Here is a 16,447-nt window from a genome sequence, read left to right as displayed (position 1 = left end):
CTCTCTGCGATGGACAACGTCCATCATACTACATTTGCTGATTCTAACAAGTATAGTCTCACCATGGGTCGTATAAATATTCCTTTTGTTGTCTTCACTTGTACTATTTTTATCAGTCCATCACTTCATGGAAACATAGATGTTATTCTTCCGATTGGCCAATTTTCTCTTTTGACGTTGTCTTCCGTTACGAGTACGATATCACCTTGACTGAGTTCTTTTCTTTTCGTCATCTATTTCTGAGTTCATCGTATTTGAGCAGAGAGAGAACGCTTCCGTGGTGGTCGCGATGACTGCGACAACTTGGAAACTCCTCGGCTCATCCAGCACGGAAGGTGGATCACTTGATGTCCGCTGGGTGTACGGCCACTAGCACGCCGATTTAAATTTATTTATATGTACTGAGTTTTAAATATTTCCAATAATGACATGCATTACATATGAAGAATTTGTTAGTGAAAACCCTTGTGAAACAAAAAATAAGATTTAACATATAAAAAGATAAAATTTCAGTTTTTTTGCATGCACATTGTAATACACCGTTATTATTATTAAATTACCGTTATTATTCCTTTAAAAACTTTACAGAATTACAATTATAATTACCTTAGTTTTAACTTTGTTAGAGGCTTTTTTCTGCAAAACACTTTTACCATTAATGATAGTTATTACAAATATAAATTAGTATTACATTAGCAATATTGCATAAAACATTAAAAAGAGACTTAAAATTCAATGGAAAACATTTCTTTATACTTTAAAAATATTATTAAGACGGTATTGATTAAATTGAAAGTAAATGTTGTTTTGCATTTTAATACGCTAATTTTTTAATTTTCAAATTAAAAAGGTAAGCATTGAAATTTTTGAATAAAAGTAATTTGGATTTTATCAAACTTTTTTTTGAACAATTTGCAGATACAAACTTTCAATGATCCAGTCGTGGAAGAGTGGAAAATACTTTTTGCATGAAGCTCTTCACTTAGTGTAAATCAATTGATGCAAACATAACAAAGTCTATGAAATGAAGTTTTATTTTACATAGAGTTTCCATTGAATAAATAAATCCTTTTTTTTAGTTTACAATGAATTTATTCGTGTAGATATTTTAACAAGTAATAAGGTGAATAACGACGGCGAGTTTTATTTTACCCAGTTGACTTTTTGCCATGATATCTATCACTGAAGCAAAATGACTGACTGCCTTCTTTGCGGTCTTTTCATTGATCTAGAGATTTAATATTCAAAAGGACGTCATTCTTTCTAGAATCAATACATTCTAGATCGGAGGTTCATCTGCATAAGCAGCTGAAAAAGCTTCACTCGGCATGTTCAATTTATTTATTAGTAGGACCGTTTTATTGATCATTTTATTCAATCAGCATAGACAAAGTGGAAAAAGCGTTTGCATCGATTGTCTGCCAAATGAGACAATGTTTTCAAAGGTCAGTAGCAAAATTATATCCAGATGGCGTAAGCATTAAACGGCGGCAAATGCTTGTCAAAGCATGTTGGATTCGAAGACAAGAAAAAGAAGAAAGAGAGGAAGAGAGCGAGAGCGAGAGAAAGAGAGGGAAAGTGAATGACAAAGGGGTAGAGGGAGAGGGAGAAAGAGGGATAGAGAAGGAGAGAGAGAGAGAGAGAGAAATAGCAGTGAGAATAGAGGGTAAGAGAGAAAGAAGAAGAAGAAGAGAGAATGAAGATGCGTGAATGAGAATGAGCAAAAGAAAGGAAGAGAAAGCTTGGTTACTTGTTTGGCAGTGAAAAGTTTGGCGCGGCTGTGCTTTTTCTCTCTTAGCCATCAAACGATGCCAGCGTCTTGGTTGCGCATGCTGTTCGTAGACATGGCTCTGTTCAGTTCGTCTCTGCTATCAGTTTCAAGCTAACTTTTTCCCCATCGTTTTTATAATATAAAATAGCTTATTGATTTAAGATGGGCTGCTTGTACAGAGCTGAGTTAAATTCGATCGCCTCGATTTGGTATTGCTTCTTTTTCGTGTTCTTGCAAGGCTATTTACTTTATGTTGGAATAGAACGATATTCGACTTTAGCAGAAAGCAAATTGAATGAAAATTCATCTAGCTTTTTGCCACTTTACATCGGCTTACATGGCTTAGCCGTAACGTTATTGCCATTTTTCATTGTTTCGGCCATTTTTAAAGTTGGAAATTTGGCCAACGATTGTGTTCGAATTGGCGAAAAACGACCCCCAATTATTCACACCGCTGGTAACTGGTGCTGCCGGAAATTGAAAGCATGTTGGCTTCATGGTTTACCAGTTACTCAGACCCTTCATTTGATCATTGCTAGTACTTTTTTGCTTTGTGGAGCGCTGGTTGAAGCTGAATTTCAAGGAGATGAATCTCAACTAAGAATTGGTAAGTATTTTCCCTTTTTTGATTAATATCCTGTTGACATGTTACTTAGCCGCTCATCTAACGCGCCTGTCGCTTTATCGTGCCAGTCATATTCGATGTTTACGTTTTGACGTTTGTTGTTTATTAGACGTAGTTAGATGTTTTTGCATTTGGCAAACAAGTCCTATATCACAATTCGCAGTTATATTTTATGCTTGAAGAGAGTAAACGATTTTTACATATTAAAGACAAGAATTGAAAATATGTCTTTGAAAGTGAAAACAGAAAAACATTTATTCGGTTATCATAGTGTAAAGGATAATTTTAGAAAAACTTATGCATATGTCTATGTATATATATAGGAGATTGAATAAATGCCAACTACAGTTAGTATGCTTAGCTCATTGATTTCCAAGATGTACGATTAAATAAAGAAAAGTAAACTTTATTTGTGATGATAAAAATTGAACTACTGCTAGTTATTTTTTTGAATTTAATTAGATTCAGTTCAAATATTAAATGTAAGCATTTCATATGCCATGAATAAACCTTGAATAAATAAAATATAATCCCTTATTACATCTAGATGAGTAAGAAATAAATTAAAGATTAGGCAAATGAACACATTATTTCAGTACGCTGGTTGTAATTTTTTGGTTAAGCTTATAATTTCTAATCAGTTAGTATAATTTTTATAATGAAATGTACATAGTAGTATTTATTAATATTTATTTTGTAATATCATCATTTCACATCATTATTACTATTTTATTTTTGTAGCACATTTTGCTGATATGTAGATACGATGTTCATATGCATTTTAAAGTTTTAAGATATGCAATTTGAAGTTCTTGCCAAGTTAAGTAAAAAAATTAATTGTGTATTGAAAAAGTTTTCATTTGTTTTTCTGCATAACATTCTCAAATGGTAGCTATAATTTTTGTATTACATTAACTATTTTTCGTCTACATCGGAAACATGTTTAAATTAAAATTTTAATAAGTTAATTTATCAGAAATTTACTTCACAGATTGAAGATTATATATAATTCATAAAATATTTTATTTCCGAAATTATTTCGTTTAAATCTTAATTTTTTACATTTTCACTATTATTCTTTGCATATAATATGAAATTCTGGCATTTTTTATATTGTTGGTATTTTTTATATTGTTATATGGTTGGTGTTCTAGCATTTTTTATATTGTTGGTATGGTATGAATGAATGAATGTTCAATTTCAAAGCAGTATTCTAATTTAATCTGAATAGTTGATTCACTTTCACATTTCAAATGGCATGAAACGTGAATTATTTAAATTAAACATTACTCGACAAATTGCTATGACTATAAAGCTTGAAGAGCACCCACATGGAGTTAGCTGCGATGTTAACGTGCTATGTTTGATAAAAATTAATTATTGATAGACGCATTATTGATGAAACTTGTTGCTTGCACAAACCAATGCTATCAAACTATGAAACCATCAGTTTGAACTAGCATTACCGAATTATTTCTTTTAAGCTTTTTCTAATTTTTACACAGTGATTTTTATTTATTAAGATTACTCATCAGTGTCTATACAACAACAAATAGTTATTGAACAAGCAAGCCTCTGTTTTGCCACTATTTGAAAAACTTTTCTTGAAATGGTTAGATTTAATTTATACACTTTTCATTTATCAAATTAACAACATTTTGACATTCCTTCAATCAACTGTTTAGGCAATGATGAAGCTTTCAGTGATATACGAAAATGTCGTTAATCTTCTGCAACAGTGTAAACATATGAAATTGCATTTCAAGCTATCGTAGTTCATTTATTAAATTTATTCCTTTCTTGCACATTATTCACTAAATTGTAGTAATTAAGTTATTTTTAATTATTAACAGGTTTTTCCTTGTTTCAACTATAATTTGAAATTCTTAGATATTATGAAATTTTTATTTATAATTTTTAAACTGTAATAAGTAAGATTACCATTCATAAAATCTAGGTTCCAAATTAGTGGATACGTGTGAAAAACGATTCCAGCGTAGACACGGAAAAGATTTTAATTTAAATAAAACTTCAAAGCAAGACATTTAAAATTTTTTAATCTTACTTAAATAGGAATTATTTCGCTGAAAAAATGTTTAAGAGCTCAGTTTAAAAGGATAATTTTTCAAAAAAATATATTACGAAAATTTTTAAAGTTTTTTCTTTTTGTTTTAAATATTAATCACGTTTACAGTTTAGTTGCGCAAACACAATATTTTTAACCAGTAAAGCATGTTAATCTGAAATTCAGAAAAAAGAACTCACAAAAAATTTAACAAGTATTAGCAGATGTAAATTTTACTTGGTAAAATGTTCGTTGAATTATCTATTTATAGCTTTATTGATGACGAAATTTCGTTTCAAGTAAGATTAGATTGCTTTATGTTCTCCATCGCCAGGTGTTATTAATTTATTAGCCAAAGACATCTTTTGCAATGGCTTGAAGTATGATAACAAATTTTTTCCTAATAGCACAACAGCTGTGTTTTAAAATGCAACATTTTGGACGCTGTTCATAATGATGCTGCTAATTTTATTTCTAAACCGCTCCGTCTAAAACAATAATTTAAACTTGCACTAATTATCATTAAAAGATTTTTTATGATTAATGTTAAAGTGATAATTTATTGTTGTAATAAAAGTAATTTGATTGAAGAAGCAGTTGTAATATGATAAACTTTAAATCATTTTTATAGAGCTTTACAAAAAATGTAGGCTTGGAAAAGTTTTAAATTTTACTAATACTGAAGTTCATAATTTTTTTTAATAATATATTTGTTTTAAACAATTTAATTTGATAAAATCTTACCTAAAAGTTGCATTGGCATATTTTGAAAGGTTCTTTTCATTTTAGATGAAATATGGTTTACAGAATTAAAATTTGTATATCGAAATCAGCGATTCCGTATTCCCTCATATGCACCATATGAAAACGACAGTCGAATAGAACAGAAATTACATCAGACTGTAATTCCTGTTCGCACATTTGGCATTTCGCTTCCGTTTTTGAACTATGCTTGCGCTCTGGCAGCGTTTGCTATTGTTTATCCGTCAGTTTTTTGGCGAGCTAGTCGAAGTTTCAGCTTAGTGTTTAGCATGCATCTAATGATTCATGCAATCAGTGCACTTTTTTGCTTTGTTGCTTACTCAATTTTACGCCAGGTTTACATAGCTGGATTATACGATCCTGCTCATCAGACTCCATTTCTACTTCAAGAGCCCTTTTTGGTTATCATATATTTAGCAACTACAGCTGTTATGCTATTTGCTTCGATGGTCGTCTACGGTTACGGGTACAACAAGTACTGTCTTTGCGTGCTGTCAGCCCGAGGTCATTGTAGATTACTACATAAAGTTTATAGTGTATATTGTGAAGGCTATTCTGCACATATAGCAGCGATTGTGATGCTTGTTATGATGGTGCTTTGCAAAGCACCGATTCTGTACGATTTGATGGTGTTGTATCAGCATCAGCCTCAACCGATGCTTCTCAGCTGTATTATAAGCGACGTCTGCTATCTGTTTCTTTGGATACTACTTTGGCTAGGGTTAACACTGAAACGTGACTGGACATTTACTGTCAGGCATACATTAACAGAATTGGGAAACTTGCTCGACATGCGCACACTAGAAGGCCAGGCTTGCAACGAATCAACACTGATTTTGCTGTCGGATGAACTGGCGTTTGCCACAAACAATGAATGCAAAAAGCTTGCGTTGTTGCAAGCAGCAGAAAAATGTAATAATGCTTCAAAAGGGGCAGGTGAAGTTTATTGGCTTAAGTCCCACCACGGCACTGAAGATTCGACAAAATCACAAAAATTAGCACCACTAAATAACCCGGAACTTAATTGGTCATCAAGACTAGCATTATGTGAAGACAATGTAAGCACGTTCGGTACATTGCCCAGAGCGGCAGATCGGCAAAAGCAAAACAGCCATACAACGTTGTATCATCATTCGCATGGATGGGAAAGTCCAAAAGTAGGTGAATCAACTGTCCACTCCCTTGACCGCGCTCCTTATGCCACTATTAGTCGATCACAAAGAGCAAATCGACCATCAGCATTTGAGCCTCGGAGAACACCAAGCAATAATGCTTTTCAGTCTTATGGAAGCAGACAATCCAGTTATGCAAATTTATCCAATTCAACAACACTTAATAAGCAGCAACAGCAGTGGTCCTTAACGAAGCCACCACCAAGCAGCAGAAGCAGAAATATCCCTGCGACTTCAGTTCAATCTGTAGATGCAGAAATACGCTCCACTGGCAATGATCCAACATTCAAACCTCCAATAAATAGCAACAGTGTAGAAAAACGGACAACTCAGTTAAGTTGGAATGTAAATCCTCTTTATGATGCAAACAAAGCTACAACAAAAACATCGACAATCAGTTCATTACCTGATGCAACGACAACCACTTCAGCACATTTTACTACTAGCATTGTATGACTGGAACATCTGCTTTATTGATTTTGAATGAAAATTGAAAGGGAGAGTTTTTTTATCCAGGTGAATTTTCATGAATTATTTTTTTAGCTATGCAGTCAGTACTTTTTATCTGTTCTTGTGCATTTTGAAAATATTAAACAGTTTATACTGCTACTTCTTGTACAGTGAACATTTGATATTCATCATATATATATATATATCCAACAGAAGGGGATTATAATATAGCTATTATTATAAAGGGCAAATAATTAATACAGATGCACATTATGATATCCTTGATATATATATATATATATATTTTGCGGGAATTGTAAATTCCCTGATAATAGAATTGGTAAATGCATGATGTTCTAAACTATATACGATACGCTGTCGTTGTGGTCGGAGAGTATTCTTGTAAATGTCAACAACGCAAAAATTTACATTTTGCAATACGTTTACAATAATGCAAATGACAGACAGAAACAGAGCACATGTAGTACAATTAAAACAAAAAGATATACGAAAGTGAAGCACATCTGGCAAACAACACAAACAACAACTATTCTTAATCTTTTTTAGATGACAATGAATTATTTTTAATCACAAAGTATAAATTACAATATCGTCTTCAATACTTTTTATGATATAATTTAAGTAATAAAATAATACATTAGCCTTTGGCTTTTATCGTCATTAATCGGCAATATTTGTGTTTTTTGAAAAAAAGAATTCATCTTACCTAAATTTATAAATAATGGATTAAGAAAATAATTAATAATACAAATATCATTTTTTCAATATACAAACTGCTAGCAAAATAGTTTGTGTTTCAGGAGGATATTTGTGTCACTTTAGTATTTCTAAACCTTAGAATACTCATATTAGTTTAATGCGGTAAACCCAATTGTAGTTTAGAAATACATCACAAGAGACAAATTGGAGCAATTTTTGTTAAATTTTTTGATTTACTTTAGAATTTCATTAGTTCGATTATCTAGTTTACATTAAAGGATTATGCACTATTTCAGATAATATTTGAACTTTATTTAAATACTTCTGGCAAACCGATATTTTTGTCATATTTGGTGGATAGCGTTACAACTTTGAACAGTAACACGTCCTTTTTACATACTATCTTTACTACCTGACTGTCGAACTAATGCGTACTGTAGTATTTTTAAAAATTATGTTCCTTAACTCAAAAACTAAGGGATAAAGTTTTAATTTCACCTTTCCATGATTTGGCGTTATCTAAATCAATACCACTGTGAAGATTCTGAGTAAGTACCAATGCCAAACAACATTAATTTAAAGTGAACTTTTCTTTTCGCCTTTTATTTCCACTAAATTTATCCCAGAAACGAAATGTAATTTATGCACTGCTTGTTTCAAGCTATGATATTTGTAAGTTATTCTTTGAATTAAGTAATTTAAATGTCCATTAACTGTTGAAATGGTGAAAAAGATTAATGTAGATATGTGATACGTGCTATTTTAAATGAAAACTTTATGGGATTTGTTTTTGCATGCATGATTATTCAGTATAAAATTTGTGATGTATTTCTATCTAGACTTGCAGATCGTTCATTCAATTCTTCTATATCTCTGAATGATTCTGTTCCACTTTCAAATAGCAGATCTTCAAAGCGCACTGCAACGTCAAATGTAAGTTCCGCTGTGCGCTTTGAAGCAGAGCTAATTGCATCTGAAGAAAGATTTTATGTTTTGTGGATGAAATTACTATTTTATATAATTATATTGTTATCTGCTGTAACCTGTGGTACTGGTAAGTTTCTCTAAATTTTAATTTTCAAGTAAAAGATATAAGTCGAATATCATCATTTTGAATATGTAATCGAATGAATTTTCGACATTGAAATTTATCGTTTTTTTCATTTAATGTTTGTGGAGATTTACATTAGTGTAATACTTTAACCTGGTTAATTATTTATGCTAAAATATTCATATGAAGATTCGTGATATTATCATTTTTAATGTGTAGATTAAATGTTATTTATAATTTACAATATACGTTATTTATATTTCAAATATTTATTAGAGATAATGCGGAAAATACTTCAATGCAATGGTTGGAATCACTGGGAATCTGAGAGAAAAGAAATTGAAATTTTATTAACAGATATTATGGCAAGAAACAAGGAATTAGAAAAAAATCTGAACATGATTCTTCATTTAACATCGAGTTTTTATAATCACGAGAAAAAAATTGGCGAATATTTTGATGAGCACAAAATGAAGGAAGAACCGCTGATAGAAAATAAGTAACATTATTATTATTATTATTATTATTATTATTATTATTATTAAGTATTTTGATCAAAGATGGATAACTTTTATTTAGTAAACAGCTTACATTATTAAAAGAAGTGGACGAATATTACAATGAAAAGAAACGGAATGAAATAAATTTTGAAGGTAAGAAACAGTAATAATTTATTGTTTTGAAAGGAAAATTGATATTTCAGGAAATCAAACCATTACCCATAATGATAAAGTGTTGTCCTCTCTACTAAATAATTTTCTGAGTAATAGATTCAAATGGATCAATTTTGCCGATGAATATAACGGTAATTCTGTTTTTTGAAAAATCGGCAATATTTTAAAAAACGTGGAATTCTGTATCATTTGTATAAAATGTGCTACAAATTAAATTGCTTGTTAATTTTATTCCTTTACAGGGGCTAAAATTCTGGATATTCCCGAAACGGAACCTTATCCATGTGGCTCTTTTTTGTCTTATTGGACAGGCTATCGGTATTTAACGTTTTATCAATCAGCAAGAAAAGTAATCACTGTAAGTTGTAAATTTGAATATTTTTATGTTTTAATTTTATCTATTTAGCATGATACAAAATCTGATGAATGCTGGACATTTAAAGGAAATAAAGGCAATTTGATAATCGGACTGAAAAGTAATGTTCTAATAACTGGCTTTTCTTATGAACACAGTGCATCTTCAAATGAGACGGTGAACTACAGGAAACTTACTGCACCAAAAGAAATAAATTTTTATGTAAGACAACGTTTTAATTTTTTGCATTACGTGAATTTCATTTCATCATATAATTATAAGAGAGTTTAATCAATTAATGGATATTAATTAAAATTTAGCTTTACATCTTTAAATAAACTACGATTTGTTATTCAATATAATATTGTTAATAAAATTAAAATATTATCATATTTTATTGTCATTACTTTTAGGGTTTAGTGAATTTGAAAGATAAAAAGCCATGGTTATTTGGTTCTTATATTTATAATGCGAATAGCAGTGAAATACAGTATTTTTCGGTAGAAGTAAGAGCGTTGCTTTTCTTCCATAGACAGTTATCAAACGTTTTACATTCAGGCTGAACGAATTCAAATGACATCAATAATACACGTTGAAATTATTGGAAACTACGGAAATATGCCTTACACGTGCATTCATCGCTTTCGTGTTTACGGCATTCTTCCTTGTGAGTATGTTAGAATGCGATTTCAACAAACAATCGGCCCATTTTGATTTCGATGTCTGTAGCATTAAAATTGCATCCTGTGCCAAATTACGATGTCTCAATGCATTTAATTGACGATTATTTCCAATAATTTTATTCATTAACTGCAGCATTTTTCAATCGCAAATAAGCATTATACTGTATAGGCATTTTCTTGAAAGCTTGAATAGCTCGTCTCATTTGACCGCTTGTACGTTGAAAATAATTCCTAGAGTCGCGCGCCATTGCCTGTTTAGAGAAATTACAATTAAGAAATATTTCAAAGATTCATTACTATATATATATACAGGCATACCCCGCTTAACGCCAGTTTTTTGGCATGTCACGTGACTCATTTTTCCTTAAATTTCATGAATTTCTCATTTGGCTAAATATTTTTAACAGTACTGAAACGATTTTATTACATCATGCTGCTTGAGTTATTTCATACATTCTATCAATTATTTACGATAACTGGTTTGGATTCTGTTAGATTTCATATATTCGGTCATGTATTTTTGGTGTGCTGTGTTCATTACCTCATAACGAGAGCCTTGTCAATGATGAGTTGAAACGGCTGGCATTGTTTATGCACTGATAATAAACGCCAACAGTCGTTGATTCAAAAGAGGATATTATACCTTTGAGAACTATAACAGCAGAATTCCCAAAGAATAGCATCACCAACATTAGAGAAATCATGGACCAGTTCACAGAACAGGATCCTGAGGATGAACGGAGTTACAAAGCAAGACAGGATGTTCTTGAAATGATATCTTGTTATCAAGAAATTCTACATGAAAGAAAACTGTAAGGTAAGACAGTTAACGCTTCATAGTTTCATCACCAAGAAACCTAAAGTTGAGAAATCAAAGCCTGGTCTATCATTACAACGATTAATACAATAAAATATGTAAACATTTTTATGAATATTTCAAATTTTGCTGTATATATTCTGATTTTTGTTGGAACGGATGTACTATAAACACATGCTATAACGACCCCGTACAACGCTGTTTCGCTTAACGCTCTTTTCTCAGGAACGAGCCAAGAGCGTTAAGCGGAGTATGCCTGCATACATATATTATTACTTAATACTGTTTAACTCACTTCAAAATCTTCACCGTGCTTTTCCATCATGTAAACTAAAAATTTCAATTCTGAAATTGGTAAATAATGACTTTTCACACATCTCTTTTTCAGTTCTTCCTCAAAAGCTAAAATTAAAATGCTTTTGTAATAAATGATTGTTGAAGAAAACACCATTACTTTCGATAAATTTCGATGTTTGGTTGTCTTCATTGTTGCCAACTTTTTCATTAGCCTGAAACTATTTCATATTAATCATCAAAATCATACAAAAACTAATGATCAAATGAAAGCACTTTACAATAAGATAGCAAACTGAAAGTAATTTTAAAATTTAATGAAGCCAACATAAAAATACCATGCCAGATAAACGACCGTTTACGTCAAAAACAAGCCCCATTCTACGCATGTTTTTCTTATTAGATGCAGTTTTGTCCCAAACTTGTTGAATAAGATTGTTTTGCCTAAAAATATCCATCATAAACTTTTAAATTTCTTAATATAAAACATTCACAGTATTTAAAGTTATTTCTCATTGCACAATTTTTGTGATGGAATTCGAAATCACTCCTTTTCTGCTTGAAAATAACACATTAGTCGAACGACATTTAAAGCTGACCAGTGCATTAGTGCAAAAATTTTGTAATACTATTACACTCTAATTCCACGCTTCCGTTTTTCGTTTTTCCATTTGTTCTTCAGTCTGTTCTTCCTGAATACAACTTTACGGTTTTTTTTCCCACCACGTTTAGTTGATCTTGCCATAATATAACAGGATTAAATACCAGATTGTTAGATTGGATCAGATTTGTACGGTATTGTTATTAAAGAAAATCATGTTTAAGTACAGTATGAATATGTTGCACATGAGAATGGAATAAAAGGTATCATCTGTGAATGTGAATGTCTCCAATTTATAGGGTATTTATATTTACCTTCATAATCAAGAGATAACACGAAGTTGGTATTCATTCAACACTTGTTTTAGCATATCACACATATCATAATAAACTAGACACTAACTAACCGAATAATATTTGTTAATATTTCAGTGATTTATTATTTTAAAAATATTATGAGTGTATTAAAATATGCTACAATCATTATTGAATTTTAATTTCATTCAGTTAATACTGATTCACAATATGCGAATTGTGAATTTAAAAAGATATAAGACTGGAAAACACATTTCTTATATTAAGCAAAAATGAAAAACGTCAAAATCGAATAAATAAAAAAATATTTCATTTAAAACAGATTAAAAATATTAAATCACAAAAATTGCAAAATCAAATACACCATAACAAAAAAATCAACAGACAAGCGCACACGATGAAAATGAATGTAACAAAACACCGGCACAAAAGCCAACAGAAACACAATCTAATATGATAAAAATAAAGAAACGACTGTCAGAGTTGTTAGAATAATAAGATAATATTAATGTTAATATTGATGTTAATATTATTATAACTATGTTATGACTTAAAATAAAAAAACAGCCACTGATGATATTTTACTAATGAAAATAGGTGGTGCTGTTTTACCAATAATAACAGCTTCAAGCTGTAATTGATATTTCACGAGTGAAAAAAGTGAAGGCGTTGTGAAGTTAGCTGCGTCTGCTTTCTTACCGTTTAGTTTCCACGGTAAGCCATTTGAACTGATGGGAAGTTGCTTTGTCAACGCTGATTATTCAGTTAGTCATGTAAGACTGAGAATTATCGTTGCTAAAGGCTATTGCCCTGACTCACCTGGCATGAAGTGGTTTGAACCATTGGGTATCAGAACTGAAGATGCGATCAAATAATAAGTAATCCCATTGCGTCAGCACTACGCATATATAAGGTGGCCTGATTTAGGTTGCTACACAGGAGATGTCGACCCATCAGGGGTTTTTTTCTGCATGAAAACTCGAAAGGTCGTTTAAAGGTGAATTTGTTGAATCCATAATAAGGCAATAAATATAAACAATTTACTGATTAATTTGAACAGTGGCTTGGAAATTAGATAAATGTGGTAAAATAATGAAATAATATATTGAATTGAATTATTATTAAATTACGTTAAATTATATTAAATAATGTGAAAAGCGATTAACACACAACAAAACAATAAATGAAATTACAAGAAATGTCTATAAAACATTTTGAAAGAGCATAATGTGTAATATAGCGTCACTGGTCAAATATTTACAACAGCAGAAGAAATTTTTATGATGCAATTCAATAAAACTAAAATTCTATTCAAAACAACTATTACTAAAATTTGTAACAGCAAGTTAAAACAGAGACTTTTAGTTTTGCCACACTTATAAATGCAAATGACTAGTAAAAAATACATTAAAAAAAGAAGTGGTTTTCTGAACTACATTTTAACTCTCGTTAATGCTATAAATATAATCACAATGTGAAATAAAAAGAAATCATTTCACAATATTTCTTCTATATTTCAAATTTATACTAATTTTGCATGAAGAATTGCAAACTTAAGTTTTACTTGATTTGACCAAAAGCCGTAACTAAAATGACGTAATAGTAAAACAAAGAATTTGTGATTACTGACATTCCTACAAGTTTTTATTTTTAAATTTAATTAGCTGCTAAATGAGGGTTGGTGTAACAATTTCCTTTATATAAGAATATTACTATGAAGTTATTTGAATTAACCTTATAATAGTCCTACTTAAGACAATATTTAATAAAATATGCCAAAATTATATTCAAAGCAACTAATAATAAAATATACTGAAGCAAATTAAAACAGTAATTTTTAGTTTTGCCACAATTATAAATGTAAATATCTATAGCAAAAAAAACATTAAAAAAGAAGAGGTTTTCATAAACTGTATTTTAACATTAGTTGAGGCTATAAATATAATTGCAGTGTGAAATAAAGTAAAATGATAAAGAAATATTCCACAGCATATTTCAAAGCAGTGTTAAATTTATTTCACAGGATAGCAAAATTAAAACACAAAACAAATTTAATAAATTTGATGCAACATTAAAAATTTAACAAAACACAAAACAACATTTACGTACGACAAAAGCAGAAATTTTTTATTGATAACATCGCAATAAGCTTCAATCCTTAAATTTAATTAGCTGTTAAAAGAGTATTAATACAACAAATTTCGATGCTGTACAATTAATATGAAATTACTTGAATTCAGACAGATGGAACAATTTAATGTACACTCAAAATTATACTACAAACTCAACAAACTATTAAACAATGAAAAAAAATAACGATCACGCAAAACAAAAATCATGACAATAAAAATTCATAATCTTTTTGCTTCCTTGTTTATTTAGTGTCTAAACGCATCTGTATATATAGTGCACTCTGAGCAGACGTTGTTTAAAATTAGAAAAATGTTCATATTTTATGTTATAGCTCTATATACCTTGCAGTTAGGTGTAACACCCATTGATTACCAATGCAAAGAACAAAATAATGATGTGGATTGGTAATGAAAATTCAAGTGCACAATAAATCTAACTATTTAATAATACTTTTCAGGTTCTTTGTCTATAAATTGCCAGGAGGGAAATCTTCACATCATCTTCTACCAACTGCTGCAACAGACTGGTCAGCTGCAGCAGATATAGATGCCCAACAGCAACCAATTCATTCTACAATGAATATTTATATTGGTTCACAAAACAAGCCCAATACAAATATTGTAGCATACAGCAATTATCCTCCACATTTTAAGTTTGAACTTCCCATGAGTCCTGGAAAAGGTATATGAGAAATGCATCACATTAAAATTATGACAACATGATTTCTTATTTAGGTGTAATAATGGCTGAGGATAATAATAAAGGATTTTGGTTGGTACACACAGCAAAGTATTTTCCAAATTTAGCACTTGCTATAGGAGATCTATTTTCGAATGAAAAGACCACAAAGGAAGCAGCTGCATTTTTATGCATGTCATATTCTGATGTTAATTTAAGGGCTATTGGTATGCAGTTTTATTTTATTGAAATAAAATTCAAAAGCAGAAATGATTTTAGCAAAAATAATTGATTATGAACAACCCATCGTGTATTTTGCTCAGAGATCGGCAGTAGCAGCCGCCCAGCCATTCTACGATTCAACTGAAATTCAAAAACTCGTTAATGGATTGCATAAGTATCAGCCAACTGCAACTACTTCTACTGATAGCATAAGGACCTTGACTGCTCCAGGAACTGTGAAAATATTTGCATCAGCACCAGTAGCATATTCATCGGGTACATCTGAATTCAGCAAATTAATAAAAAATATATTAAACAGAAAAAATTTTGTATTTTCAGATATATATTTGAATTATATCGTTAAAACTATGCAAAAATCCTTCCAAGTTTACACACCTGGAACAACTGCAACTGTTTTGAGAAAATCATGCACTGGCACATTAAAAGTGGAAAATGTATTAGGGCCAATAACTGTTAGAGATACTGAAATTCCAATAGGACAAGACAGTGCAAGATGGTCTGTTCCGAAATCAGATTCTGATTTCATATGCTTAAGCAATACTGGAAGAACGGTATGATTGAATTAATTTTTCATTCTTTCCTTTACTAAATTTAAAATCAATTAGGCGAATGATGCAAAATATGGAGCAAGCGTTGCTTGCGTTTTGAGCAAAGAAGCAGCTGACTTATTCAGAAAGATGATCACCACGAAGAACTTGGATGCATGCACCTAATATAATTATACTGTTTACTGTGCATGTGATTAATTTTGTGCATTGAAAAGTTGGAATCTTCTTTGGTGAATTGAAAATTCTATAAACAATTTTTAATACACCGGGAAACTGTCAACTGCATTGCAATAAATGAACATTCACCCAAAAAATATCCCATTGTTTGATTTTCCTAATGTAAATTCAGGCACAATCTGGATTATTACTTAATCTGACATTTTGAAATTAAGAAATAAATCTATTATTTATAAGTGATGCGTAAGTATTCTCATTCCCATTGCTACAATTTTAATCCCAATTTTCCTTTTGTTTTCTACAAGTAATAGCTT

General features: G+C 30.6%; 4 protein-coding genes across 4 annotated transcripts; 3 read left to right on the top strand and 1 right to left on the bottom strand.

Annotated features, from left to right (window-relative positions):
- The first annotated feature begins 9 nt into the window (after positions 1–9).
- On the top strand, positions 10–11,144 carry Tsp_06578 (conserved hypothetical protein). Its single transcript, XM_003378644.1, has 11 exons — positions 10–193; positions 1,080–1,123; positions 1,934–2,378; positions 5,269–6,845; positions 8,192–8,237; positions 8,413–8,619; positions 9,320–9,421; positions 9,533–9,648; positions 9,697–9,867; positions 10,204–10,312; positions 10,990–11,144. Exons 1-11 carry the CDS (start codon positions 10–12, stop codon positions 11,142–11,144), a joined length of 3,156 nt encoding a protein of 1,051 aa, XP_003378692.1.
- A 242-nt stretch (positions 11,145–11,386) lies between these two features.
- Positions 11,387–11,650, bottom strand: Tsp_06579 (conserved hypothetical protein). Its single transcript, XM_003378643.1, has 2 exons — positions 11,441–11,650; positions 11,387–11,401 (listed from the first exon to the last, which is right to left on the bottom strand). The coding sequence occupies exons 1-2, from the start codon at positions 11,648–11,650 to the stop codon at positions 11,387–11,389; spliced, it is 225 nt and encodes a 74-aa protein (XP_003378691.1).
- Positions 11,651–12,322: 672 nt separating this feature from the next.
- On the top strand, positions 12,323–13,229 carry Tsp_06580 (conserved hypothetical protein). Its single transcript, XM_003378642.1, has 3 exons — positions 12,323–12,340; positions 12,739–12,839; positions 13,016–13,229. The coding sequence occupies exons 1-3, from the start codon at positions 12,323–12,325 to the stop codon at positions 13,227–13,229; spliced, it is 333 nt and encodes a 110-aa protein (XP_003378690.1).
- A 1,564-nt stretch (positions 13,230–14,793) lies between these two features.
- On the top strand, positions 14,794–16,270 carry Tsp_06581 (deoxyribonuclease II family protein). The gene is made up of 6 exons (XM_003378641.1): positions 14,794–14,891; positions 14,945–15,168; positions 15,222–15,392; positions 15,445–15,663; positions 15,727–15,959; positions 16,014–16,270. Exons 1-6 carry the CDS (start codon positions 14,797–14,799, stop codon positions 16,119–16,121), a joined length of 1,050 nt encoding a protein of 349 aa, XP_003378689.1. The 5' UTR covers positions 14,794–14,796; the 3' UTR covers positions 16,122–16,270.
- Positions 16,271–16,447: the final 177 nt, after the last annotated feature.

The sequence above is a fragment of the Trichinella spiralis genome (assembly GCF_000181795.1).
Source record: "Trichinella spiralis strain ISS 195 chromosome Unknown Scfld4, whole genome shotgun sequence".
NCBI classification, from domain to species: domain Eukaryota; kingdom Metazoa; phylum Nematoda; class Enoplea; order Trichinellida; family Trichinellidae; genus Trichinella; species Trichinella spiralis.
The sequence above is the reverse complement of the archived record's forward strand: the minus strand, read 5'-3'. Positions and strand labels throughout refer to the sequence as shown.

Coding starts and splice junctions, on each gene's coding strand:
- Tsp_06578 (XM_003378644.1), top strand. CDS start 10: ATGGACAACGTCCATCATACTACATTTGCTGATTCTAACAAGTATAGT. Junction 6,846..8,191: donor CACATTTTACTACTAGCATT/GTATGACTGGAA, acceptor AATTTATCCCAG/AAACGAAATGTAATTTATGC. Junction 8,620..9,319: donor TGCTGTAACCTGTGGTACTG/GTAAGTTTCTCT, acceptor TTGATATTTCAG/GAAATCAAACCATTACCCAT.
- Tsp_06579 (XM_003378643.1), bottom strand. CDS start 11,650: ATGAAAAAGTTGGCAACAATGAAGACAACCAAACATCGAAATTTATCG.
- Tsp_06580 (XM_003378642.1), top strand. Junction 12,840..13,015: donor AAGAAACGACTGTCAGAGTT/GTTAGAATAATA, acceptor GAGTGAAAAAAG/TGAAGGCGTTGTGAAGTTAG.
- Tsp_06581 (XM_003378641.1), top strand. CDS start 14,797: ATGTTCATATTTTATGTTATAGCTCTATATACCTTGCAGTTAGGTGTA. Junction 14,892..14,944: donor CAAAATAATGATGTGGATTG/GTAATGAAAATT, acceptor AATACTTTTCAG/GTTCTTTGTCTATAAATTGC. Junction 15,169..15,221: donor TCCCATGAGTCCTGGAAAAG/GTATATGAGAAA, acceptor TTTCTTATTTAG/GTGTAATAATGGCTGAGGAT.